Source organism: Rhamphochromis longiceps, linkage group LG20 (assembly GCF_057381845.1).
Source record: "Rhamphochromis longiceps isolate RC_006_pf linkage group LG20, R_longiceps_female_GT1.1, whole genome shotgun sequence".
NCBI lineage: Eukaryota > Metazoa > Chordata > Actinopteri > Cichliformes > Cichlidae > Rhamphochromis > Rhamphochromis longiceps.
In genome coordinates this window covers 4,142,262-4,169,320 of record NC_140576.1, presented here as the reverse complement: position 1 = coordinate 4,169,320, position 27,059 = coordinate 4,142,262, and the positions used below count along the sequence as shown (strand labels likewise).

At 40.8% G+C, this 27,059-nt stretch overlaps 1 protein-coding gene across 1 annotated transcript; it reads left to right on the top strand.

Annotated features, from left to right (window-relative positions):
- Nucleotides 1–491: 491 nt before the first annotated feature.
- kcnc4 (potassium voltage-gated channel, Shaw-related subfamily, member 4) lies at nt 492–26,148 on the top strand. Its single transcript, XM_085394442.1, has 4 exons — nt 492–1,799; nt 18,072–19,008; nt 19,678–19,854; nt 24,394–26,148. Exons 1-4 carry the CDS (start codon nt 1,185–1,187, stop codon nt 24,459–24,461), a joined length of 1,797 nt encoding a protein of 598 aa, XP_085250568.1. The 5' UTR covers nt 492–1,184; the 3' UTR covers nt 24,462–26,148.
- The last annotated feature ends 911 nt before the right edge of the window (nt 26,149–27,059 follow it).

Sequence of the window (27,059 nt, the reverse complement as noted above, 5' to 3'; positions counted from 1 at the left end):
GGTATGTGATCAATCTTATTAACTCAATTTAAGTTGGTTATCTTGTGTGACTATAATATAAACTCCTACCAGCATGCATGCAGTAATGCCATGAAATAAAGGTATTCTGCGTTACAGTACACAGTAGTTTATTTATTCTCCCCCACGGCTGTTTGCGTTTTATACCCTTGGCACGCTTCCTTAATGTGACGCTACACAATTACAGGTGCTGGTGACAAATCAGAGGTCAGTAGTCCCCATGGTGACTCAGAGCTGAATATGTACAATAAAGGCTGCAAAGCGTAAACGGGCTTAATTAAACCGAGTTTCATTCTCACGCACACGCACAAACACAAAGATGCACACCTCACCACCAGTCCATCCTCTCGGTCTAATTAGAGGGAGTGGTTCAATAGTGCGCCAGGCTTCGGAAGACAAAGGGTTAAACTGCTGAGGCAGTTGAGCGCACCATCCAACCGGGCTGTGTCGCTAGGGGAAGATATAGGGTACTTGTGGAGAAGCAACAGATCTCAGCTGGAAAACAACTCCACATCTGGCACGCGGGACGACCAAATCTGAGGAGGAAAAATCTGTCAAATTTTTCACTGCATGATTAGATGGACTGGACCAGTGGATCAATCTCTGACTTCCAAATCACGAGCAGGGGCGAGAAAAGTTGCCAATATTAGTTGTGGATTTGATTTTGGCGCTGCAGAATTTGGATATTTTTTTGTTTTTTTTAGAAAGGGGGAGATGATCGTCACATGTTTTCTGACTTAGCGTTTTTTCCTATAGGAAATACCATGCGTAAAAGCCAATATTCTTTTTTTCCCTGGCAATAATATGTCTTCGTGGACGGGAAATAAGTCCAACATCTTTGCGCCCGTGGACAGGAATTAAGTATAACATCTGGAGGCAACAACTCAAAACACCTTGTCCAATCTATTCGACTAAAACGTTTACAAACACCGATCGAGTTCCACCACCCGCGTTTTGCTTTTTTCAGCCTCCAGACTGAGTTTGGTTACAGGTGGTTTTCATCGCGCTTTACCATTACTATGCACCTTAACAATCAGCAATAAACGAGCCACATGGGTGTGAAATGAAGGCTCACTTTGCTTTAATTTTCTGATTTTTTTTTTTCCAGCGGACAACAGTTTGAACCAGGGGCGAACAGCCAGTAGGTCTGCTCCCACTGCTTCTAAATGATAAGCTCGGTTTGTGTTTCGTCTTACCGAGGACGCAAGTCAGGCAACAAACCTCCGTCTAAATCATGTCTGAAGGAAGACATGGCCAGAGGGGAAGACTCGGATAAAATTATTATTAACGTAGGCGGCACTCGACACGAGACCTACAAGAGCACCCTCAGGACCCTGCCGGGGACGCGCCTGGCATGGCTAGCAGACTCGGAGTCGCAGGTCAGCTCCGACTCAGACATTGCGTCCCCGAGTGCCACCGAGTTCTTCTTCGACAGACACCCCGGCATCTTTGCGTACGTGCTCAACTATTACCGGACAGGCAAGCTGCACTGCCCGGCTGACGTCTGCGGGCCTCTATTCGAGGAAGAGCTGGCGTTTTGGGGTATAGACGAGACTGACGTGGAGCCATGCTGCTGGATGACCTACCGGCAGCACCGGGACGCGGAGGAGGCCCTGGAGATATTTGAACCGCCCGACCCAGAAGACACCGACGACGAGAGAGAGATGCCGAGGAGGTTCGGCATCGAAGACGTCCCCAACAGGTCGAGAGGCTGCCGCGAAGTTTGGCAGCCAAAGATCTGGGCGCTGTTTGACGACCCGTATTCATCTAGAGCAGCCAGGGTGAGTTCAGCAGGCGGCCCTTTAACGGCCACATGTCAGAGTGCGTCCGCAAAAGCCCGCTGTGTCATTCCAGCTAGGAAAAAAGGCGCACATGTTGTCCAAATCAACAGATGTCAGCCAGTCAGGCTGCAGCAGCTACTGATGCAGCTACAGATCTGTAAACTGTAACGTGGCTGTAGCTGTCTGTATTTATCCAGTCTGCGCCTTGTCTGTCTGTTTTTAGGACATGACAGCTTTCAGGCCAAAGTTTATATCTTTACATTAGTTTCACTGACTGTTAAAAATATAGTTTTTTAGTTGAACATCAGGATTAAAAGGAACATTATGCAACCACTAGTCTTAAACAATTACAAATGAATTATAAATGATAGTTTAGAGATTAATATTCTTTTTGTTTGACAAGTTTTGAATAGATTGAAATAATAAATTGACAAAAGTATGTAGAAAGCTCTCTTTTGTTTCAAAAAGTGTGCTAAGAGTCTGACCTTGGAGAGTTTTCTGTGCTATGAAGTCAGGCTTTATAGTACATCCATCCGTTGTCTTCCACTTCTCCAATTCAGGCTGGTAGAGCAGCTGGAGCCAATCCCATCTGGCTTGGAGCAAAGTCTTGCAGCCAAATTCAGCATGTAACATCTGCTCTAGCATTGTTCTTCAGTACATGTTTTCTCTGTTTTGCTACTCTATACATCTACTACAATACACAAAGAAAAAATCTTTTTAGCCCATCATTCAAACACTCTTTATTTGACAGCTGCTTATACTTTTAAGAAGCATTTCTTATTATCTTACACTGCAGTTTTTACACCATACAGTGCAGGAGTCTGTGTAGTCGTGAGTTCATTTAAGAAACTGTTTGAACCCCACTGAGTTAAAATGATCACACATTTAACAAAAAAGCAAACATCCAAAGCTGCAAAAAGCAAATGAAAATATATCTTTCAGAACGTCACTGAGGGTGGGGGAGTCCTTTGGTATGCCTTTTAGGTCTTTTGAGACAGTTATATATGAGAATGCTGTAGTGTTTTTGCTTTAGTCCAAGACAGACATCTACTAAGATTTTAGACATATACACTATTCAGCTATTTCACAGCAACTCAGTGCATTTAAGCATGAAAACATGGTCAAGATGACCTGCTTTTCCTACACAACCATTTTTATGATTTACAGAGAATGACATGAAAAAGACAGTCTATCCAGTCACTTCTCTGAGTTGTTGTCAGAAGTCAAAGGAGAATAGTCAGATTACTTCAAGCTGATAGGAAGGCAACAGTAACTCAAATAACCACTCCTTACAACCAAAGTAAGCAGAAAAGCGTATCTGAATGCAAGACTCATCAAACCTGAAGGCAGGTAGGCTACATCAGCAGAAGACCACACCGGGTGCTACTCCTGTTAGCTATGAACAAGAAACTAAGGCTACAGTTCACACAGGATCACTAACATTGGTGAATATAAAACAGAATAAATGTTGCCCAATCTAGCAAGCCTTAATCTATACTGTGACATTTAGATGCTAGGTTCCAAATTTGGCATAAACAACATGAAAGCACGGATCTCTCCTGCCTTGTATCATGAGTTTAGGCTGCTTCTCGTGATGTCCACAGTGTACCCATCGTCTGATGGCTGCTTCGAGCAAAGATAACACACCATGTCGCAAAGCTCAGATCATCTCAAACTGGTTTCTTGAACATGGCAATAAATTCACTGTACTCAAATGACCCCCGCAGTCACCAGATCTCAATCCAACAGTGCACCTTTGAGTTGTGGTAGAACAGGAAATTCACATCATGGATGTGCAGCAGACAAATGTGGAGCAGCTGTGTGAAGCTGTCATGTCAATATGGACCAAAACCTCTGAGCAATGTTTCCAGAACCTTGTTTAAATCTATGCCACAAAGAATTAAAGCGATTCTGAAGGCAAAAAAGGCAGTGCAGGCAGTCAAAGCAAAGTGTACATAATAATGGTCAGTTAGACCTCGAGGTCTGTCTCTGTTTGATATCATATGAAGAAACAAAAAGAAATTGAAACAGACTGCAGTATTTGGAAGTTAGGAAGTGCAGGGATCTGTTAAAAAGTAAGATCTCTACATCAGTCAAAGCTGCAGAGCATATGAAAATCCATGAGTTAAACATTTTACGTTTTAAAAAACAACACACAAAAAGCTTCATGATGCCTCACTCTGAAAAAGCGATGCTAAGTACTGTGGATTTTTTAAGGACCTGAGCTCTTCAGGATCCAAACCTTTTACTGTGCTCTCCACACATTTGTTGTGCTGTTGATAGCTATAAAACATTACATATTTATGTATTGATCTGTACAAGAAATTCATTTTTTTTCTAAAATGCATTTCAATACCTGAATTTTCTCTGAGAGGCTAAACATCTCTTTCAATCATGTGAATAACGTTTTTTTTTCTCCCCTAAATATACGTTACGAAATTGTGGCAAAATACTGAAAATAGCAAAAATGCTGTTTCATGACAGGAATACAGAGCCGGTGAAGTGTTCCCACACATCCTATTCAAGGTTTGCACTCAAAAGGTGCTCAGAAAGATGAGTGTTTAAAAGGCTGCAGAAGCATAGACCCGTGTACCGTAAATCACACCGTATTAATCAGTAGATGGACATCTGCTGTACTTACACTAGTGCTATAAAAAAAGCTAAAAGGCTAAAAAAAAGCTAATCATTTGTTAAAATTTTTTTTAAGAAACTTGTGCTTTTGCCAATGCTAAGTGACATGTGAGTAAGGTTTTATGCAAAGATCTGCATGATATATAAAAAAAAACAACCCCAAAAAACAGAGATCTCAGTTATTTATCAGATTTGGTTTATAAAAAAAAAAGGTTCCCATCTTTCCACGGGGGGTATCATCCTGCTGTAAACATTTTGAAAGCATGCTATAGCTAATGGCTCAGCAACAAAAGCAGGATGCTTATTGAAGTAAACATGAAAGCAAGTATCGAGTATCATTTGCAAGAGTTTTTTCGGCAAAAGGCCAGGAGCTTTCATCGGGCAGAAAGAAAAATACATTTAGCTCAGGAAGGAGAGGGGCTCATGCTAACTCTAATTTCTATTTGTCTGTTTGTGCAGTTGAATAGTCTGTTCAAACACTCTCACAGCATTGCCGAAGAATAATGTTCCCGCTGCACGCCAGCGACACTACAAATAGTGTTTATTTTAGCTTCTCGTCCAGGTGGCATTCGCAGGCTGTCGCTGTTGAGGAGCCCACATCTCTGAGTCACAGCTGCCACTGCGTCGGTGTCGTCTGAAGATGACCCGCGCAGTGCCTGCCAGTTAATCACGTCTGTCTCTCACCGCTGAATATTTGTAAATTAATCAATTAGGATTTGTGAAGTTTTGTGAAAGATCTACATGTGAAGCTTTCTGAAATATTGCAGAAGGGAGGCGGATAATGGAAATGGATAAGATCCTCTTTATCCATTTCCATTCCAGCCACTTCATATATGTATGTTTACTCTGTGTGCATTCTGAGAGCATGCTTTCTGAAAGGATGTGGGGCTGAATTTTGAGGGACTCACATTACCTTTATGGCCTTTTTATTTCAGAGAGCCTCTAAGCTCATCTCAGGTAATGTGATTCCTAAAAGCTGGAGGGAAGTTAATCTGTCCATCATGTAAGCCACATCCTCTTTGGGATCAACCAAGACTGGAGATGCAGCTATTTTAAAGCGAGCACATGAGGCCATTATACTGCGAGTTCACAGAGTGCAGTCCCCTGGGAACATTTAATAGAGCCCAGAAGAATGCGCTACTATACATTTTATGCATCTCCAGTTTATGTTAGACCAAGAAAGAATTTCTCCTCAGGTTCTTCTCAGCTTCTGTTTTCAACTCAATTTACTGAAGAAAAGTAGCCACCTGTATGTTGGCTCTTTATGTTAGCGCCATCAAAGACACCACGTGATCTTATAGGGCTGCCCCATTGAGCGTAGCAGCTTTGCTACGTGTTTACTCTCAGGTCTAATTTTCAGAGTGTTTACACTCACATTAAAGTGGCTCCATAGCGTGGTGGATTACACATTCGCTTGGCGAATGAAAGGTCACTGCTTCTATTCCAGCTGAAGACACAAATCATCTTTGCGGTTGCATCAGGAAAGGTGTAAAACTGCCAGATCAAACGTGTGGAACTACTGTGGTAACAAGTAGTAACAAGGGAGCAGCTGAAAGTAGCTAATACTTATTCATATGTACATAAAATTGCAGATATATTTTTTCTGCACTATTGAACTGTTGATCTGTTGGTTACATCGAATGTATGTGATGAACTTGTCCTAAAAAGTGAAGCCAGTGTGTTAAACATGCATTCTTTATAATGGCTAGCATGGACAAAGTTCTCTGTTTGGGGGGGAAAAAAAAAAAAATTGATTGTGTTGAGGGTCAAACGTCAAACTGTCCCCATTTATGGGTTGTGCCACACTTTTCACAGTCCGATACAAGTCGGTCACCATTCAAACTATGACTCCAGAATGTGCTAGGTTTGTTGCAAATAATTGGATGCGGCGAGGAGAGGCAGGTCTGACTGTGAAACTGCATGCTCCTTAAGATCTTGTGGTTGAAAGGGCATTAGTGGATGAGGCACACAGATGACCCCTTGATTTTAAATTCGATTTTTAAAGTAGATTTCAGTCAGTGTAACTGAAAATGAGTGGCTGAGCCCAAAAACATTAGCAGGAAAATCTTTACAGATGTTACGATGGAAAACTGTTGTCCCATACAGTTATATAGGACCAGAAATCTTTTTGTAATCACAGCTATCATCATCTGTTGGTCTTCATATAGAATATAACTTGCAGCACTTCTGCATTGGCTTAATTTTTCTGAAGCCACATCCATGTTTTATACTGGCTATGGTACGGGCATTAGCTGATCAGTCCCATCCTTGAATCTAAAAATGGTCATGTTCTCTTTAAAAAAAGAAGAAGCCCCAAACAAAAAATCCTAACAACAACAGAGGCTAAAATCAGAATGCACAAATCATTATGGGGTTTCATGGTGGCTATGTCCATCTTTTATACATACTATAATACAATAACTATTAAACACATCACCAATTTTATAATTAAATACATCTAAAGGTGCCATTGACATGAAATTCTCACCAAAGGGATTCTAAGAATGGACCAAAATCGTACCTGAGAAATGCATGTGACTAGTTCCTCCATACAGGAAGCTGTCATCACCAGCAAAGGCTTGTGACAAAGTATTAAATACGTTTCAGTAAGCATGTTCAATACTTTTTCCCTGTATCATTTCTCATTATTACACATAAACTATGGGCATCTATGGATTCATTTCTTTGTATGTGTGGACTAGATAGTTTGTGAGATTTTCATGTCAGTGGCACCTTTAGAAATATATTAACTTAGAAATTTGGTGATGTTTTCAATACTTATTTTACCCACTGTATACAGGCTATGTTTGGGCCGTCATTTAGCCACAAGCTCGTCCTAAATTGTTCAGTCTATCAGTTTAAAGTGGAATTAAACAAATAGGTTTAAATACTTTCAACAACCTCTAATAAATAACACATTTCTGTTGTTGTTTTTGTTGTTTTTGGTGAAAGTACAGAAAATAGGTCGTGTTGATATTATATTATTTCATCATTGTCTGTATCTGTATTAAAGATTGCTGATCTTCTCCACAGTCCATTGGGAGGTGAGTTGTCTCTGCTGATGAAAAAATATGGGTCTAAATGTGCTGCTGCCCACTTGGCTGCATAAATCAACCAACAGAGGGCAAAGCATAGACTTTATAAAATATGGATGTAGCCTCTGGGTTTGAAAAGTGAGGTCAACATTAAAGTGCCTTAAACCTGCATTTTTTTCTCATTTCTTTTAGCATTGAAACCATCCCGATGACTTCATAGCTTAAAGTCTTACATTTTGGAATTTATTTTTCTGTGGTCCCCAATCAGTGTGCAGGTAGACAATGAAAGGGTTTGTGTTCCTGTGTCACTGACACAGTTCTTTGCCTATGAACTTGCATCATGTCTCTCAAAGGAGCTTGCAAAGAAAAGCGTCTGGACTTCTTTAAGTTACTTGAAGACGTGGGGGGCCAGGTGGGGCCAGGTTTCACAATGAACTCACCCGAAACTCTGGCTGATTGGGACCCACACCCAGTTTCACACCTTGGCTCAGGCGATTAGAGGATCATCAGGGGGTCCTTTTGTCCCTCTGTGGGGGGTTACTCTCACTAGGTTTATATCTGGGACTCTCCACCATTTGACCTTAGAACTGAAGAAGCTTCTCGGATGAGAGGTGAAACGTCTTCAAGTAACTTAAAGAAGTCCAGACGCTTTTCTTTGCAAGCTCCTTTGACTACGATGACCTGGATGACTGAGAACCTTCACAGACATCATGTCCCTCAGTTTAACTGTCAGTCGGTCGCTGGCTTGTGATGTCTGATTGCAAAAAAATCTAAGATAACTAAAAAAAAGCTCAGCTGGAGGCTTCATAATAGGATTTTATATCCAGAGAGTCTCTATATCATCTATAAAGAGGCTCTGAGGAAACATCTCTTTGCAATCCTTTTTGTGACATGTGACAGTTAGACTTGACATCAGCATTAAGTTTAGACTAGCACTTTCTTCCATAATGCAATATTTCATTAGTTCCAGGCTTGTTGACTATAATTAATTACGGCTGTGGTAATGGGCTACACATTTTTAATCTGTGGTGAACAATTAAAGCTGTCTTTCCCACAGAAAAGAGCATTGCATTTTTCTCCCACAGAGAGGCAAAAATCAATTAATATCAGTAAACCAAGCGACAGACTGATGTGGGATTCTTGAAGTCTGCTGCATTTTGAGTTTCCTGTTTGACTGATTGAATTTTGTCTCAGATATACATATAGATATATATTTTTAATGAGTGACATTAAACTAGATTACATACCATGACTCAGTTTTTTTTAAAGCCCCCATGAGGAGACTGTTTTTGTGTTTTTATGCTATATAAATTCATTGAAACTATATTGATATTGAACTAACTATCGATCACATCACAGCTTGATGATCACAGCTTTGCACATTACTGGTTATGAAAAACATCCAGAGTTCGATGCACAGCTGACAAATAATTAAAGTGTGTTCTGAGTGAAACACTAACCTTTCTGGGATCAGCTTTCACAATGCCAACACCTCTCTCCTGGCTGCTCTGTGAACTGAACACAGGATTTGATTTTTCGCACATCATCAAAGCAGCACAGCCTTGTTAAGGAGACTTTCTAACAGCCACCGGTCTCAGTGAAAGAGATATAATCCTGTGTGATTATACTGGTTGTTTACTCTGCTCAGTTCTCAGCTGTTTGCTGAAAACAGTTCAGTGTCTGGGATGCCTGCACATAGTTGCAGACTTTGTTTTGCAGACAAAAAAATAAATAAATATGCATTACTGAAAATATCATGTTTCTTTATTTTTTATTTCATTTATTGATGCAGATTTTTTTTTTTAAAGCTATTTGAATGCCGCATTGATATAATACGTTTAACTTAATGCATCTGCACATTTCATACATCTGCCAAAGGCTCCTTTTCACTGGCTGCTATTAGAGGACACTTGAAAGGATTTGATTGATTATTTTCATGCATTCTGACATTTGAAAGGCTTGACTTTGCACTATTTTTTTGAAATCCCGACATCAAATATATGTGCAGTCTTTTTTCTTTTTTTAATTTCAGCTGTTAGGAATTACTTCAGTCAATATTTTAAGATACTGCAACAGGATTGTCTTTGCTCAAAGGTCAGTGCCAGAGCTTTCAACCACATCCCATATACTTCAGCTGGCTGGAGAGTGTCGGTGGTTGTAAATAGAAGGAAGGCGTTTGGTGGAGTATTTGGCATCAGATGTGCAATTCCAGAGGTTGAGATTTGTATTGAGACAACTGATGCTATCCACATGTTTCGAGTGTTCACAGAGTAGGTGCTGTGCTGGCTGTTTTTGACTTGTTGCTAGATGTTACAACACTGGTTGATTTTGTCCATGCAGATCTCTCCACCTCCTTATTAAGTATATTCTGTTTTGTGGAGGAGGCACCGTGTCACTAATCTTATGTTGTGTCCCTGCTAACACACCCTGATCAGAAATGAATGGTAGTTAAAACTGAAGGTGACGTAATGCCCCTTTTAATTGATTTGGAAATAAATGTTAGAACTGCCCCTTAGATCTCCTTAAAAATTTTGTCTCATTTTATGCATGCTCGCTACCAGCTTGTCAAATATTTCTGGTTCCATGAATCTATAAATTATAAATATCTGGTAATGAACCACTCCTTTCCAGATAGCCGGGAGAGGAGTGGAGATTAATTCATTCACGTCCCGGCTTGCAGACGTGAACAAGTGTGACATGAATTCTAAGAAAATCTCGGTAGTAGCTGCTGTCATTGCCTTTGGAGCTGCTGATTGTTCAGAAGGCTCATTGTTTTGGTTTCTGCATATAGCCTGTCCATATTAGTAACAGAGTGTACTGTTCAACAGCTGGAGGTGATGCTTGTGATAGGATTCTCCAGCTGCTGTGCACTTATGCACAGCCTGCTGCCTGTTGTGTGTCATGTTATGGCTCCTTGTTCTGCTTTTCCCAGCTGGGACCTGGCTGCTGTCCCCTCTGGGGACCTCTGCTCTGTCTGGACGCTCACGCATAGTGACCTTGGATTGTCTTTTTGGCACCTGCAGTATTAAAAGGGTGACCAGGTGTCTCGCTTTATATTGGACTGAACAACATTTTTATCCTCTTGTCCCCTCTCCCATAATTTGGCATTTTGGTTGTCTAAAGTTTACAAAAGTCAACAAATGTCACTTATGAGAAAGGTGGCTGAAAAGATGATATGCATGCATATATACCCGTGTCAGTGGTAGTTGTTTTACACTCAGGTGTAAAAAGAGAACCACATAAAAAAAACACAAAACAAATTAACTTCCATTTAAACGTCGACTCCATCCAATCCAGGTTTGGGCATCCTCGCATCCTCTTTGCCCCACGTTTAGATTGTTGATATCGGGTTATGTATTAAATAACCTCAAATGTGTCTCTCTACTCCGTTGCTGTCGACTACTTAATATTTTCCCCATATCATTAAATGAATGAGTGGTCAATCCACAAATCATTATCAGCTCTGCAGTTCTCAGATCTACCACACTTTTTTGTAAAAAAAATAAATAGAGATAATAAATATCTATTGTATATATCAGCCTAGAAACAAACTGTTGATCAAGTGGCAACCCAAAGCACGAGCCAAAGACAGAAGGTCTCCATTTGATTCAAAACATGTCTCCTAATGAATGTGACGTTCTCTGTCCCTGCTGCATGTGTCTTTACAAATCACTGTTCTGCATCAACTATACAAAGCGATGATATAGTATTCAATGTTTTTTGGCTTGTTTAGTTAAAATGAATAAAGCACCTTAAAATAATAAAAAATAAAATAAATGTCTCAAATGATGTCAAGCGATCTTAGCAGGAGACAAAGATATCAAAAAACATCCCATCCATCCATCCATGGCTGGGTTGGACAGCAGCATAAGCAGAGAAGCCAAGACCTTCCTTTCCCTAGCCACCTCATGTAGCTCATGTGGGGAAACACCAAGGCAACCCCAGGCCAACAGAGGCACATCATCTCTCGAGTGTGTCTTGGGACCTCAACACAGTAAGACATGTCTGGAACACCTCGTCCAGCAAACATCCTAATAAGATGCCTGAACCACCTCAGTTGGCTCCTTTTGATGTGGAATAGTAGTGGCTCTGCTCTGAGTCTCTCCCAAATGACTCAACGTCTCATCTGATCTCTAAAGCTGAGCTCAGACAAACTTTGGAGAAAGCTTGTATCTGCAGTCTCCTCTCGGTTGTTAGCCAGAGCTCTTGACCATACGAGGGTATGGCTGCAGATTAATAAACAAAAAACCTCAAACTGAATTAATGTAGCAACATAAAGTCACACTTTTAGATTCTTACTTTTTTCCTACAAGTTTTGACTATAAAGTAAAAGTTGCATGTATGAAAATAGTAATATGTGGCATCAGAAGTTTACTTTATATAAGTATACCCAGTTATTACAAATACAATATATCACTATAGATGTTATCGATACATTAATATATCAATAACAACTGAAGTGTCCGTTTATTCTTGCAGTTGGTTGAAGAGGCTCTAACTGTCACTAGCCATTGGAGCTTTGAGTAAGATCGTATGGCCTTGATCAGCAGACGGCAGCAGCTCAGCTGTCATCAGATTACAGTCATTACCAGTTACATCCCTGATCTGAACAGTGGTATAAGGACAGTGTCAGAGGTGAAATGTCAGCAAAAGTCATCAGAAATTGCAGCATTTCTGCTCATACAAATGGCAGAAACAGGCAGAATCACACAGAAGCACTTAAGCACAAATATGTTTAAAATTGAGCAAAAGTACCACGAATAGATGTAATTTATCCCCATTATGGCAAAACAAGAAGCAGGTAATGGAAGTATTTCAGACAGGCCAGAAATAACTGGGAAAGATTCAAAATTTACAAATAACTATTAAGCTACTTAAATATTGTCTCGATCTCAGCTTTCAACCCCAGCAAGATTATAGAAGCTGAAAAATAAAAAGCTCTGGCATACAGCTCGCTTGGCCTCACAGTGCTTTGGCTGTAAAGAGTCCTTATGGCAATCACTCCAACAAGGTGACTGTGTTGCGTTGAGTATCTGTTGCTGGACTACAAACGTGATGTTATGTCAGCTCTTAAATAAACTATACACATACATTTAAATACTGGAAGCTTTACTGACTGAGATAAACAGTCACCTACATGGATGTATAGAAATAACAGAAATATCACATCGTAGACTTCACTTTAACCCCAGGTGAATGGGCCATGATGCACATGCACAGAGCTGTAAAGTCAGGCTGTGTCATGTGATTGCACTCTTTACACTGACTATTTTATGAGAAGAGTAGCTGTCACTGCGTGTGTCAGGCCCCCTGAGATTCTTCCCTGTAGAGATGCTTCTGGCTGCAGTACCCAGCTCTGTTTAGTTGTGGGATAAACTGTTTGGCATTTGAATAAACTGACTGCTGTCAGACCCTTTTAAGCTCATCACAAGCTCCTGAACAACCACAGGACTCAAAGTGACTGCTGATCTGTTGTTATACCACAGGAGCACTTTCTGTTTGGTTAGGTTTTTTTTTCAAAGCCAAAAGTCCAACCATTTCCTCAGCTGTAAGAAAAATGTTTATTCATACTCCATACATCCATCTTCATCCGCTTTATCCGGGGCCGGGTCGCGGGGGCAGCAGCCTAAGCAGAGAAGTCCAGAACTCCCTCTCCCCAGCCACCTCCTCCAGCTTATCTGGGGGAACACCAAGGCGTTCCCAGGCCAGCCGAGAGATATAATCTCTCCAGCGTGTCCTGGGTCTGCCCCAGGGCCTCCTCCCAGTGGGACATGCCCGGAACACCAACCCCAGGAGGCGCCCAGGAGGCATCCTTGTCAGATGCCCGAACCACCTCAGCTGGCTCCTTTCGATGTGGAGGAGCAGCGGCTCTACTCTGAGCCCCTCCCGGATGGCCAGCCACCCTTTGGAGGGTGGCGGCTCTACACTCAGCTCCCTCTCCACCACGACGGACCGGTGCAGCGTCCGCATCACTGCAGCCTCCGCACCAATCCGTCTGTCGATCTCCCGCTCCCTTCTCCCATCACTCGCGAACAAGACCCCGAGATACTTGAACTCCTCCACTTGGGGCAGGAACTCGTCCCCGACCCGGAGTGGGCACTCCGCCCTTTTCCGGCTGAGAACCATGGCCTCAGATTTGGAGGTGCTGATCCTCATTCCCGCTGCTTCACACTCGGCTGCGAACCGTTCCAGAGCGAGCTTTATTTATACTCACCAGAATAATTAATGGCACTTGGAAAAAATAGATTATCAGTAGATGTGTGCAGCCAACATTTGGATCTGACTAATGATGAAACATTATTTTATTTTAAAACACTGTTGCAAGTGATGATAAGTAAGGAGGAAGAATTTTTCCCCTCTTCAACAGGTTCAGGAATGGCACCAACAAGATGTATTAACACTTCTGTGTCATCTGAATATTTCTGTGTTTTAATGTGAATTTAGAGTCACACAAAATGAAACTACCTCCACACTTAAAAGCGTGATGATTGGTGTTAATGATGGAGTTTCACTGTGGTGATTAGTTTGTACCTGCAGTTTGACACGTACAGATTTTAAATTCTACTGCTGGGTAGAAGATGTCTTTGGTAACACTGTGCGGCATGAAAATGTGCATAAAGGAACACATTTCAGAACTCAGGAATGACCTGATACAGTAGCTGATGTGTGATGTGTGTTTTCTACCCTCACATTAAATAAAGAATAGCATCTAGAATCTATATATATCTATAGATAGATATCACAAAAGATTAATTAGCATGGAAGTAATGAATATGTAGTTAAGTCTGTCTGCTTCTTATTTTGAGAAGAGCTTTGCACATTATATATTCTGGGTCTTTCAGTGAGGGAAGAGACGTAGATGTAGTTTTAAGAATTTATGACCAGGTAATTGAACTTTTATGAAACCATCAGACAGCAGCTATTATTCAAAGCAGATCCTTCCAACAGATCTCGAAAGGATCTTTAAATTTTCGCTGTCACAACGCCTGTCTCTAGTCAGTTAGACGTTTGCTGTACAACCTGGTGGAAATTCTGCGTAGTTTGTTCCATTATGACTTCCACAGCTGCTTGGGAGAGTGCAGCCTCTTTCCTCATTACAAATAATGGTCTTCTACTCCTCACTCAATTATACTAACAATGTGTGATTAAAGGTTTTTGTGAAATGACAAAGTATTGAATGTTGAGGATGGATGGATGGATGAAGGGAAGGGAATTAACGTAGGAGGAGGAAGTTGTTGGAGTTAATGGCAGGAGGAGGCTCAATATGGGGGCAGGTGTTGTGTCACCTGAGCTGATTACGGCCCCCAGATAGTACCTGGAAAAAGAAAGAGAAGAGAGGGATGCCCATGATTGAATAAGAGGAGATGAGAGGAGGGAAGAAAAGATGAATGGATGGGAATAGAGAGCAATGAGATAAGGTAAATGGATGGGGGTGAAGAAAGAGTGGATTGGAACCAGACTGGACTGAATGGGTTTACAGAGCATAAGCAGACTTGACAGGTCATTAGATGAATATGTGGCTAATGTGTGCAGCTCTGCTGCCACGCCTAAAACAAGTAGTTAACATAATAATGTCCAACTTGGGCTTATGGTTTGGAAGCCCTGTTACTCTCGTTTACTTAAAGTTAGAGCGATTGGATATTATTCAGTTTGGTATTCTGCTGTATTTAGGTAGAGTTATTGTACAGCAGCTTGTGTAAATGTGTAATTACAAAGCATACATCTTGTGCAAGTTTTCTACCCCCCACTAAAGAAACTGGAGTCAGCTCTGTTGCCTTTCCATTATGCAAAGCTAACTTTGTATTCAGGCGGGAAGCCAGGGGGTAAATTTGGTTGAGCTACCACAAACACCACCACTCCAACATCCTCTTGATATAATTCACTGCTGACAGATGGAAAGAGATGACTAGTGAGAGCCTTTTATGAGACATTCAAACAAACTAGCAGCATCTGAAAAGCTACTTTTAGCTCCGGCAAATGTATAGATATTGGGGTATTTTTTAGCTTTATCATATAATTATGGTGTTGGTATAAAAAATTATTAGGCCTTTTTATCTTGACACATATATATCTATAATCAGTTCTTGCGCTGTTGTCCTATAACAGGTTTTGTCTGGTGTTTACACGGAGCTCCACCTTTCAGGGTTAACATTTGAGACCCTCATACAGCACGTGAAGAGGGACTGGGACAATGGGAAGTCCAGAGGGGGTTGATGAAATGCTGGCACCATGTTTTATTAATTGAGCCTGGAAAATGAGGTGCTGTAAAAGTGGCCGGGTCTTCAGAGAAGCTTAATTATTTGGTGCCGGCTGCATATCTGGCCCTTGTCTGCAAAAGCTTTCTAATAGGAAAGCACTGAAGAGACGACACATTGAAAATATATTTTATATGAGTATGCATGTCTGTGAGCTAGATACAATGAATGGAGATAAATTAGCGCTTAATTAAAAGCTTTTATTATTAGAGTCTATGTTGACATGGTTACACCCCTTAGTTTCAGTCACTAAAAGAAAATAATTGTTAAACATCATTTTTGTCTCTTGCGATCTGTGACTCTCACATAATGAGCACTGTTAGTGCTGATGATGTTTGGGGAAAACGTGCCTGCAGAGCAGGAGATCCTCCCGGGGCACAGTTTTGCTTTTACCTCCTTCCCAATAGTCCTGTGCCTCAGTCGTCATCTTCTCAGGCGATCAAAGCAGTGAGCACCTCAGTGTTCTACAGGGACAAATATAAAGGTTTTAGTGGTTACAAGCTCCACAATATGTGTTATGCGTGTTGATTTATCTATTTAGGGTTTGTTTTTTTTAAGTGTGCAGTATCAAGTTTACTCCAACTCCATCAGATGTCCACTTCTTATTGTTTTAGTCTAATTCCACTGTGAATTAATGTCCCCATTGAGCCTTTCAGTGCAGTATTTGTTCTTTTCCTCATGAGATTTAGCTGACTCATATGTGAGATTCCCTCAAGGGAGAAAAAATGGCAAAGTGCATGCAAGTTCCAGTTACATATTTATCCAGCTGGAAGGTTAGAAAGGCTGGAGAGGCACTACAATTTGCCCAGGTATCAGTAAACAATAAAGACATATCATGTATGAGTAAGCACACAGCGTTAACACAAACATAGACGCGCACAGCCATTGTGCTGGACCAGGTGAATGCTGTGGAGCCACATTGTTCATTTTGCCTGTCAGCAACCATAAAAGCTATTTGACCCTATTTTTCATATAAGGGAAGGCTTGCATGCAGAACACATGCTCTAAAACACGTGCGGAGGCTGTAAGGCGTTCAGCATTCTCTCCTCTCAGTTTTGCATCAGGACACTCTGCTTGTTTTTCCCTTTCTGTTTCCTTTGTGAGTCATAGAGTGATTTGTGTTGTAAAAAATAAATAAATAAAATGATATGTTAAAGACTGTTCATATTATTTTTGCAGGTGTTGTTACTGTATTAGCACCCCCTGCTGTTTGTGCCCGTCTCAGCCAGCGTTATTAGAATCACGTCTTCTGTCAGCATGGTTCAGTCTATACGTTCATGGAAAGTAATTGGTGTTAAATTGGTCTGTTTTCTCTGAGAACATTGTCCTCGCTCTCCCACAGACAAAGAGCATTTTCAAATAAGCATAAAGAAAATGCCACCTACTAAGTAGAGCTGTTGAAGACAATCTGAACCATTATTTCCTGACAGGTAAATAGCATGCCCTGAGGAGGCAAAGTGGTAGAATAATGAGTCTGATGTTTCTGAGGGAGGGTTTCACTTGGACTGGATGACTAACTGTGAGCTTTTATTTCTTGAGCTTAACTATTCATAACATGTTCTTGCATTTGGTTCAAAAAATACATTCACTTTGTAAGTAATTATGAAAGCGCATGCCAGCAAGCCATACGAGAACTCATTAGGACCTTTGCTTTCATCTCAGTTACACAGATGATTAGTGGATGATTGTGAAGGTTTTGGATTTGGGTTTAGTTTACTTGGCAAAATTTTACATGGAGACATGTTTAAAAAATTGCGTTTGTTAAACCTGGGAAATTGTTTGAGTATAAATGTTAACTTTATTAATTCACAGCTATCTTGCTGCTGCATTAGTCAAGCTACTGGACAAATGTTCCTCTGGAAATGATTCCAGATATAATTTGGTTGTTTGTATGTGTCATATTGTTATTTTTTTACCTGCGTTTTTTGCATTCGGTCAGTATAGTTGGGGATACTGAGGGCTCATTTTTATCCTCCTATGTGAAACTCGCTTCACAGGCAATGATCAGTCACAACAAACTTAAATCATTAAGTTGTTGTGCCTGAGTTAAGTTTTCCAGTGATACATAAATACAGTGTTTGCTTATTGTCAGTCAACTGACGCTCATTACCTCCCCCAGTAATAAAATCCTTCAACACACGAGAGTTGATTGGCACATCCTTTTTTTTAAACTTTGAAGTTTGAAGATAAAAGAGGTCTTATTATATATCGTGTTAATTGAAAACTCGTTTCTAGCATGGGCGCATCATGCAGATGGTGGTTTGAGCTTTAGAAACCCTATACTGGCTGTTCACTAATTGTGGGTTGACATAACATTGTATTGATTAATAGTCATTATCTTTCTCCTCCAGGGAGTTGCACTTGCCTCTCTCTTCTTCATCCTGGTGTCGATCACCACATTCTGCCTGGAGACCCACGATGCCTTCTATGAAGTGCAAAACTGGACGGAGCTTGTTGAACAGGACAACATGACAAAGAACATCACAAGGAACGAAATAGTGACCAACCCAGTCCTCTTCACCGTGGAGGGCATCTGTGTAGTCTGGTTCACGTTTGAATTTCTGGTGCGCATAATATCCTGCCCAGACAAAGTAGTCTTCATCAGAAACACGCTCAACATCATTGACTTTGTGGCCATTCTACCATTCTACCTGGAGTTGGCTCTGAAAAGTCTGTCATCCAAAGCTGCCAATGATGTGCTAAACTTCCTCCGTGTGGTCCGGTTTGTTCGAATCCTCCGGATTTTCAAGCTGACGCGCCACTTTGTAGGCCTGCGTGTCCTGGGTCACACGTTGAGGGCTAGTGTCAATGAATTCCTCTTGCTTATTATCTTCTTGGCGCTAGGTGTGCTAATCTTTGCCACCATGATTTACTATGCTGAGCGTATTGGAATCCAGCCTAATGACCCCACAGGCTGCAATCACACGCACTTCAAGAATATCCCCATCAGCTTTTGGTGGGCAGTGGTCACTATGACCACACTGGGCTATGGAGACATGTATCCACAGACGTGGCTCGGCATGATGGTAGGGGCACTTTGTGCACTGGCTGGGGTGCTGACCATTGCTATGCCGGTTCCCGTCATCGTCAATAACTTTGGGATGTACTACTCGCTGGCTATGGCAAAACAGAAGCTGCCAAAAAAGAAGAAGAAGCACAACCCAAACCCTGATGCTCCAACTGACTCAGCCTCGTTTGGGAAGTCAGAAACAAACTCGCACAGAGACAGTACTCAGAGTGACACGTGTCCACTGGCTCCTGAGGAGAACATCAGTAGGAACCGCTCAGGTGAGGCTACAGTACAATTTTTAAACTCTCTAAAATGTCAAAGGCATGTTTTCTCACAAACCATTTGTTGTGGCTACCATGCAGGTGATGGTGTTTCACGTGCTCAGGTTTTCTGGGGCAGTTTTGTTTTTGAAGCACACACTATTTAACCTTAAGCAGTAACATGGTTTCACTGGAGATGCTTCCTGCCAAATGTTCTCTTTGTGGCCTCACTAAGAGTAGTGGGGGCAAAAAAAGTGTTTCAGTCTATGGAGATTATTTTATTACTTGAAATTGTTCTTGGCAGCACCAAAAAACCCCATCCATTCACTTGCAGTAGGTTGGAGGACAAACTTATGCATCATGTGTGAACCATGAAAACTGACCTTTTAATCTTAAGTTGCACTGTATCAATGTTGCACTGTAGTAGTAGTACAAAGAGCTATCGTGTTTCAAGTCTTGTACTTTGTAGGTTTTGTAGAGTTTGCTTGACAGATGAACTGCACTTAGTCACAATGACAGCATCATACCGGGATTAAATTACCTCTCCTAGCATCTCAGTCAAACTGGATTTCATCACAGAAAAATACCAGTTTTGTGCAATATACCTCTGTCTGCCTTTGTGTGGGCCCTCGGGTCTGTATCAACTTTGCCATTTATGTTGGCATGTATTTTTGTCTTCCTGTCCAGACTCCAAACAGAACGGGGATGCAAATGTGGCCCTTTCAGATGAGGAAGGCTGTAGTTTGACCCAGCCGCTGTCCCCCAGCGAAAAGTGGACATTGCGGTGTTCCCGAGGTCGAGACAAGAATAAGAAAGAGGGCACCTGCTTCCTCCTAACCTCAGAGAACCCCAGCGTTCAAACTGGTGAGTACGTACATGCTGCATTTGAGCCAGATATGAAGCTCCAAGTTTAGCATTTTGGCTGTCACTACCTTGTTGATTTGAAAAAATAAGTGCGGGTTGGATATGACTGACAAGCTGAGGGATACTGCATACTCACACAGAAATAACTTCCAGTTCTATGGTAGCATAGCCCGCTTTAGTGTCTGTTTTACTCTAAATTGGACCACTGTTTGTCATGGATCGGCTGTGTGGCAGGCGGGAGGAGGACCCAATCGCAAGATTCACAAACACGGGGATGAACTCAAAAGCAGCTTTATTGCTGACAGGCAGAACATAGGAAATACAGAACTCAACTAAACTGGGAATCAATAAACTAACACTCGTAGGGAGACACAGGGAATCCACACAGCAATGAGGGAGAACGCGACGCCGAACAGAGGGAGACGCAGACAGAAATACACAGAGGGTTAACGAGGAAAGTGGGAACACACGGGGAACACAGCTGACACAGATAATCATAACGAGACAGGGCGGGGTGAACATAACACTGACGGGAGACGGGCAGTCAAACAGGAAGTACAGAGGTTCAGACAGGAGGAGAGAGAGCACGGGGAAAACACAGACATAACGGGCTGGGGAAACATGGAACAACCACAAAGGGAGACGAGGGCTCATAAATACACAGAGGGCACACAGGGGGGAGAGAGAGCACGGGGAGAACTTAGACATAACGGGCAGGGGAAACATGGAATAAAACATAAGGAGAGACGAGGGCTCACAGATACACAGAGGGGCACACAGGGGGTAAAGGCCACGAAGGGAAAACACTTAGGGAACAACACAACAGGGCAACTCAGGAAACATGGCCTAAGGAACAAAATACAAAAATACAAGAAAACTAAGAATACTGGGCCAACATGGCCCAGGACCATGACACTGTTGCTATATTCAAGATATGTTAAAGCATCAACTGACAAAGTAAAGTTGTTGGAAAAATGTTAACTGGGGTAAAAAAAAATCAAAAGAAAAGTAGGATCATTTTCACAAACAATTCCACTTTCTTTTGCAATGACTAGCATTACCCCTTGCTGGCTTTAGCCTTAACTTCACTTATGGAGTACATGCATGTAGATTTTTCTACACAGTTTATTCTAAAATATGGAGACAATTGACTATTTTCAACATCGTCATGCTAAAATTTTAACAATACCAATTTTTTGCATCAATACGTAACTCCTGATTTTATGTAAAATTATGACCTTATATGTTAAAATTACACCTTATATTATAAATTAGCTATGATAGTAAGTATAATTACTAAAGATCAAAGAGTTTAAATATGCAAGAGGCAACGAGGGAAGGGGAAACAGGTGGGGAACTAAACACAGCTGAAGCTATTTAAAGATAATGAGACAATGGAAGTCAAGCAGGAACACAACACAACAACAAGAACACAACGACAAGAACACAACAGCTACCAAAATAAGTAACAAATGGGAAACGCTTGACATAGAGAGGCTTAACACCAAGATATGAGGGGACACGGGGCAGGAATTAAAGTTAAACTATAACCATGCCGACAAACAGAAACTAGATTGCAAAATAAAGCGAAAATAATAGTAAGAAACCGAAAGACTGGATTGAACAACTAATCTTGAAGAAATCATGTAGGAAACATGTGCTAAACAAAGACTGTACAAAACAAAAATTCAAAGCTCAGGCAACAGCCCAGGTTCCATGACATACATGAAGAATACAAAGTTAAAGGGAATTTAATGTTTTTGTTTTATACTACAAGAATAATTCACAGATTGAGGAGAAAAAAAATGAGAAGAGGAGCAATGTTTTCTTTTTTCTTTTATAAAATATTTAGCCCTGAGGGGAACATGAATATCTTTACCAATTTTTTGGGAAAGATGTTGTATAGTTGTGGGATGAATGTTTTTGTCTTACCTGAAGTGTGAGTTTGATTGACAGAGTGATTGACAGATAATGCCATCACAGTTTCCTGCTGCTAGCAAGGCTAAAAGGAACACAGTGTTTTGTCTTTTTTCTGATTCTGAGTATGCAGAGTGCTAAGATGCTTTCAGTGGTGCTTATAAGCTATTCTAAACTTCATACCTACAGTACATGGAGTGTGCATTGTGTGGCAAGATATGAATACCTGTAAAAAATGACACACAAAAACACAAATGTTTAAGAAATGTAAAACATTAGTAGTTACTTGTAGCAAAGTTTCAATAATCATCATAAATTGTGCTTATAGTTGATCTAACAAAAAGAACAGAGAGATGAACAGCACAACGAATGTTTCGCAGGACCCTTCAAACCAGGTTGCAGCAGATCGCCCCGCCCCTCCCTGAGCCTGGTTCTGCCGGAGGTTTCTTCCTGTTAAAAGAGAGTTTTTCCTTCCCACTGTCGCCAAAGTGCTTTCTCATAGGGGGTCATATGATTGTTGGGTTTTTCTCTGTATCTATGAAGCACCTTGAGGCGACTTTTGCTGTGATTTGGCGCTATATAAATAAAATTGAATTGAATTCAAACACCTGTCTTTCACCTCTAAGGGAGTAAATCCTGTTTCAACCATTATTTACCACTCAGATCAATAGAAAATCAATTGATCCCTAATTGCATCATCAATCTCTCTGTGTGCACAGTTGGTACTCAGGTTAGGATTAGTGCACAAGTGTTCGCAGGGTACCAAGCCTAGCATGTGAGGAAAAAATGATACAGTTAAAGACACAAGATGAAAATCATGACTTGAATTGTTTATTTATTTATTTATTGACTTCTAGATCACATCAGCACACATAACCGTGTAAGCTACACGTTTGTATGCAACGCTATTATTCTTAAACAGAAGATGGGGGGTGAGGGTGAGACAAAGTTGCTGTAATTCTGCTGTGACCCTGCCATCTCTGTCTGCTTGAATGACCGCTGCATCTCATGTCTGAGCTTTCCAAACTACCCAAAAGCCTCTTGTGAGAAGAGGCTCTATATTTGGCAGCCGTGGATTGATTCCTGACACCCTGAGCACTATCCAGTCAACATCCTGACAATTGTGTGCAAACAGTCCAACATTGCTGAAGGTGTTTTGCTGAAACCCTGCACTTTGCGGAGGTTTATTTCACTACCAGGGTTTATCATAACTGGAGCACTTATGGTAGCTTTTCTCCTAGGAGAGTACACCCATGTATTTTTTTAACAGCTCATTATACAGAAATGTTCCTGAATAACTTGTCATTGCCTGAAGATGTTGATGTAAATTGGTGCTAGTTATAATGGCATGTTGTCATATGAACAAAATAAAATATAATAAAAAAAGCATGCACAATTAAATCTGTCCTAAATGAGAAGAAGTGATGTTTGTGGACAGGTTTACTCAGGGGACGAAGTAATCTGTCACTATATAAATGTACAGCCTCACAAACACAATGAAAATGACACAAATGGGGTGAAACTGTCCGACCTTGGTTTCATACTGAGCTTTCTAATAATGGAAAATTGTCTGGTCAGCTCATGAGATCACCATATAAGCGCTATTCTGGTCACAGAGACAAAAACAATAGGAAGCTGAGAAAAGCCAGAACACCTTAATACAAATCTGTGTGTGAGAGAGAGGAGGGGGGGTAATTCAATTCTTAGCCTGGTATCTGGTGAGTATGTACATAATGATATCCCAGTCTGTTACAGTGGATTATATCACACGTACACAACACATTTTAGTGCACATTATCTGCAAGAAGTGCTCAGTGTTTAGTGCTCAGTGCAGAATTAAAAAGAAAAAAAACTCAGTTGTTAGCCAACATTTGAAAGTCGCTTTTTAGAGCTATGTGGCAAAGGGAGATGGTTTTGGTGAGTTACAGGGTTACAGGATATAAAGGTACATCTAATATTTCACTAGGGCAGTGTGGCTGTAATTAGAGGAATAGATAGATGGATGCAGGCTTGAAGATGCCTGGATGGTTATCAGGAACAGGACAAAAAGACAGTGCTTTTGCAGTGACTAAGGTCATCACAGGGATTCAAAAGCACATTGTATTTGTGTATTTGTGATGAGATAACCACCCGTTTGTGTGCATAATAGTATAGCAAACAGTTCAAGTGCTGCAAGAGGAAGTGGCAGGAAGCTATACAGATGAGAAGAGGAAGGTTTTCCAAGCTCAAGCGAGCCGCCATATTCCCAAGTGATTCCTCAGATATGATTCCCACTAATAGGTTTCCATTAACAACACGGATGGTCACAGTGAAACATCTGGCTCCCATGTGAAGTTCAAATAAAAGTATTGTTTTTGTCTGTGAAATAGAGTTAAAATATTAACTGATTTGTTGGTTGTTGAAAATAAAGATTTTAATAGTCAAGAAATACGTTTAGTTTTATTATTATTATATGCATCCACATTTAGGGCTTCTTCTTTCCTAGGATTAATTAATAATGGAGGGAAGGGTGGTGACCCCGTTGTTCTTAGGTTATAGCACACTCGCTTGGGTCAGTTTCAGTGTTTTTTATGCTAAGTCACTATATTTCATTGTCATTCTGTCCTTTGTGTTTCCTGACAGAGAGCTGTAAAGACATCCTTGCGGCCACGGGAAACTATGCTCAGCCGGAGGTCACCACTCTGACCTGATGCTGATTGGCTATGAAAAGGAGAAAGAGCGTGATTTCCTCAGTGGCGTACACTTCCCTTCCTGAATGAACTGCTGAAGAGATTCTTTGAATTCAGGATGAGAACTTTTGTTTTAAGTTGCATAGCACATTTATCACGTGTACACTTACTTACATGTTAGAGAGCATTTTGCATGTACTGCATGCTCAAGCATTGTATGATACTCCAAAAAATGGCTACCATTCATATGCATTTTATTTAGTGGATATGTCATAGCTTGACTCCAAGGCTCTGAAAAAAGCATCACAGATTTATTCCAAAGTGACGTTAAGGTCACTTCTCTGCCTGATTTGAAGTCGAGAAAGTGTGATATCACATTCCTCCGTGCACCAGTTGAATCTGAATCTGGCGTTCGGTCACTATAATTCAAATTGAAGCCACACACTCGATAATCTGGGTTTTCAAAAAAGACACTCTTAGTCAACTTGGATTAAAAAAAAAAAGTAATTGTGAATATTACATTTTACAGACCTAAAACTTAAAGAAAGTTTTCAGGGGCTTTTGTGAGTCTGTTGTAAACATCCTTTTTTATGTGTTGTTACATTCGTTACCATGTTACTTTCTATTATCATGTGTCTATTTTGGGAGTCAACACACATCAGCAAAACCCCTACATTGTATAAGGAGTGAGAAAATCTGCTTGTGAATGTAGGTTTGTACAGCAAAACGCCTACTGTGAAAAAGGACAAGATGGAAACTTGAAGTCATTGATCGATGTCAACAAATTAGACCCACGTTTTTTATTTTATTTTATTATGTGGTCTCTGTTCTGCTGCTTTTTAGAACCAACCACATGGAAACATGCAGATACTTTGCCAGGGACTAGATGTGATACGAACCCGGCCAGGAAACACATTGTTTGTAAATCCTTGTACAATAAGAGTTTAACAAAAGAAAAGAAAATCAATGGAGCAGTATTGTCTGTCTGTTACATTAGCTATACACAATTGATGTATCATTACTGGTTGAGTGAGGACCAAATGTAGACTCAATTAGATTAGATGGTAAAAGACTTTCAGTACATGTTGGTAAAGATACATACAGTACAATATCATCATCTCCACTTGTGCCTCATGTTGAGTAATGGAGTTTAAATGTGTGCAGTAGTGTAATTCAATTGGTAAGTTAACACTTCTACTTGTATTGTAAAAACTCTGTTACATATTTGGAAAAGAGAAGCAGGAGTCTTTTTCTTTTTTCAAGACTTATAATCTAGTCCTCATGGTCTACCATAGTGGCCTTATGTTAAATAAACAAAGGGAAAGCTCATTTTACCTTCATTAGAATCTTTCTATGCTGATGCAGATGTTTGTAATATATAAGCACAGCTGTATGTATGTAGCACAGTGCAATACTCTAGGTCATTAAGCTCTTTTCTTGTCTGTTCATGTGGATGCAACGTTAAAATTGCTGTTGACCAATGAAAGCTTATTTTAATAATTCACCTTTTAAGCCTCATTTCCTGTTTTCCCTGTTCCGTGTACTCAAATATGACGGTCAAGCACAGTAGGCTGGTTTAACATTTCCCCAGTATGCACTGTGTAGGTGACCGTGATGGTTTTTAACCCGGTAAGATGTCATGTGTGTATGTATGCGTGCCTGTTTGAGTGTGTGGGTGTGATGTTTAACCATGTAGGCATGCATTTATATGCAGAAAATCAAATAAAATCAATTTCTTCACAGATGTTGAAGATAAACTGAGCGTCGTGCGTTGTTATTTTCATTCACAGCTTGCATTGCATCCACATATTCTTCCCACTGCACGTTGCAAAGTTTGTGTCATCACAGCACCTCTACTGTATAGCTATTTATAGAGCGAACACCAGACTATACAGGTTGATGCTGTGCTTGTTCAGAGTGGTGTAACGGCAGTCACAGCTGTGCTTCCTGCTCTCCTGAGCTTCCACGATTATGTACCAAAGGTGTAGATGACTTACAGAACACGTCTCCATGGAGATTTGGTATGACAGGCAACGCTAATTACTGCTCGGCTGCCTCCGTCTCCAACTCTCTCTGTGTGCCACATGCAAGAAGCGCCACTCTTTCTATCACACACATCCTCACAGACACACATGCATCCACCTCAGCCCAGCATGATCGTCATTACTGTCGTTGCACACAGGAAACATTCTGATGCTTGGCAATACAATGCAAAGCACTATGGCAACAAAGGGAGGGAGGATGGCAAGTTGTCATGGGTAAGTGTAAAACAAGAAGGCATGTATTCATAAAAAAGGTACACACCGTCTTTTACTAAAAGCTCTGAGGACTGAGAGAGACTGGTTAGACTGAGATAAGAAGCATGACAAAATGAAGATGATGCTCTTATTATGTTTCCTAATCTCAGTTTTACAGAAATTAAAAAGTGTGGAAGTTACGTGCACTTGCACAACTACTGGATGTGACTGAAATGAGTTCCAGTTGTTTAAAACATGGAACATTTGTGACTAGAAACATGCAGTCATATAAACAATTTTCAATTTGCTGTGGTTTGGAGGATTTTGTTAAAATTATTGCGAAAACGATCAATTATTTTGAATAAAACTGACATAGAAATGA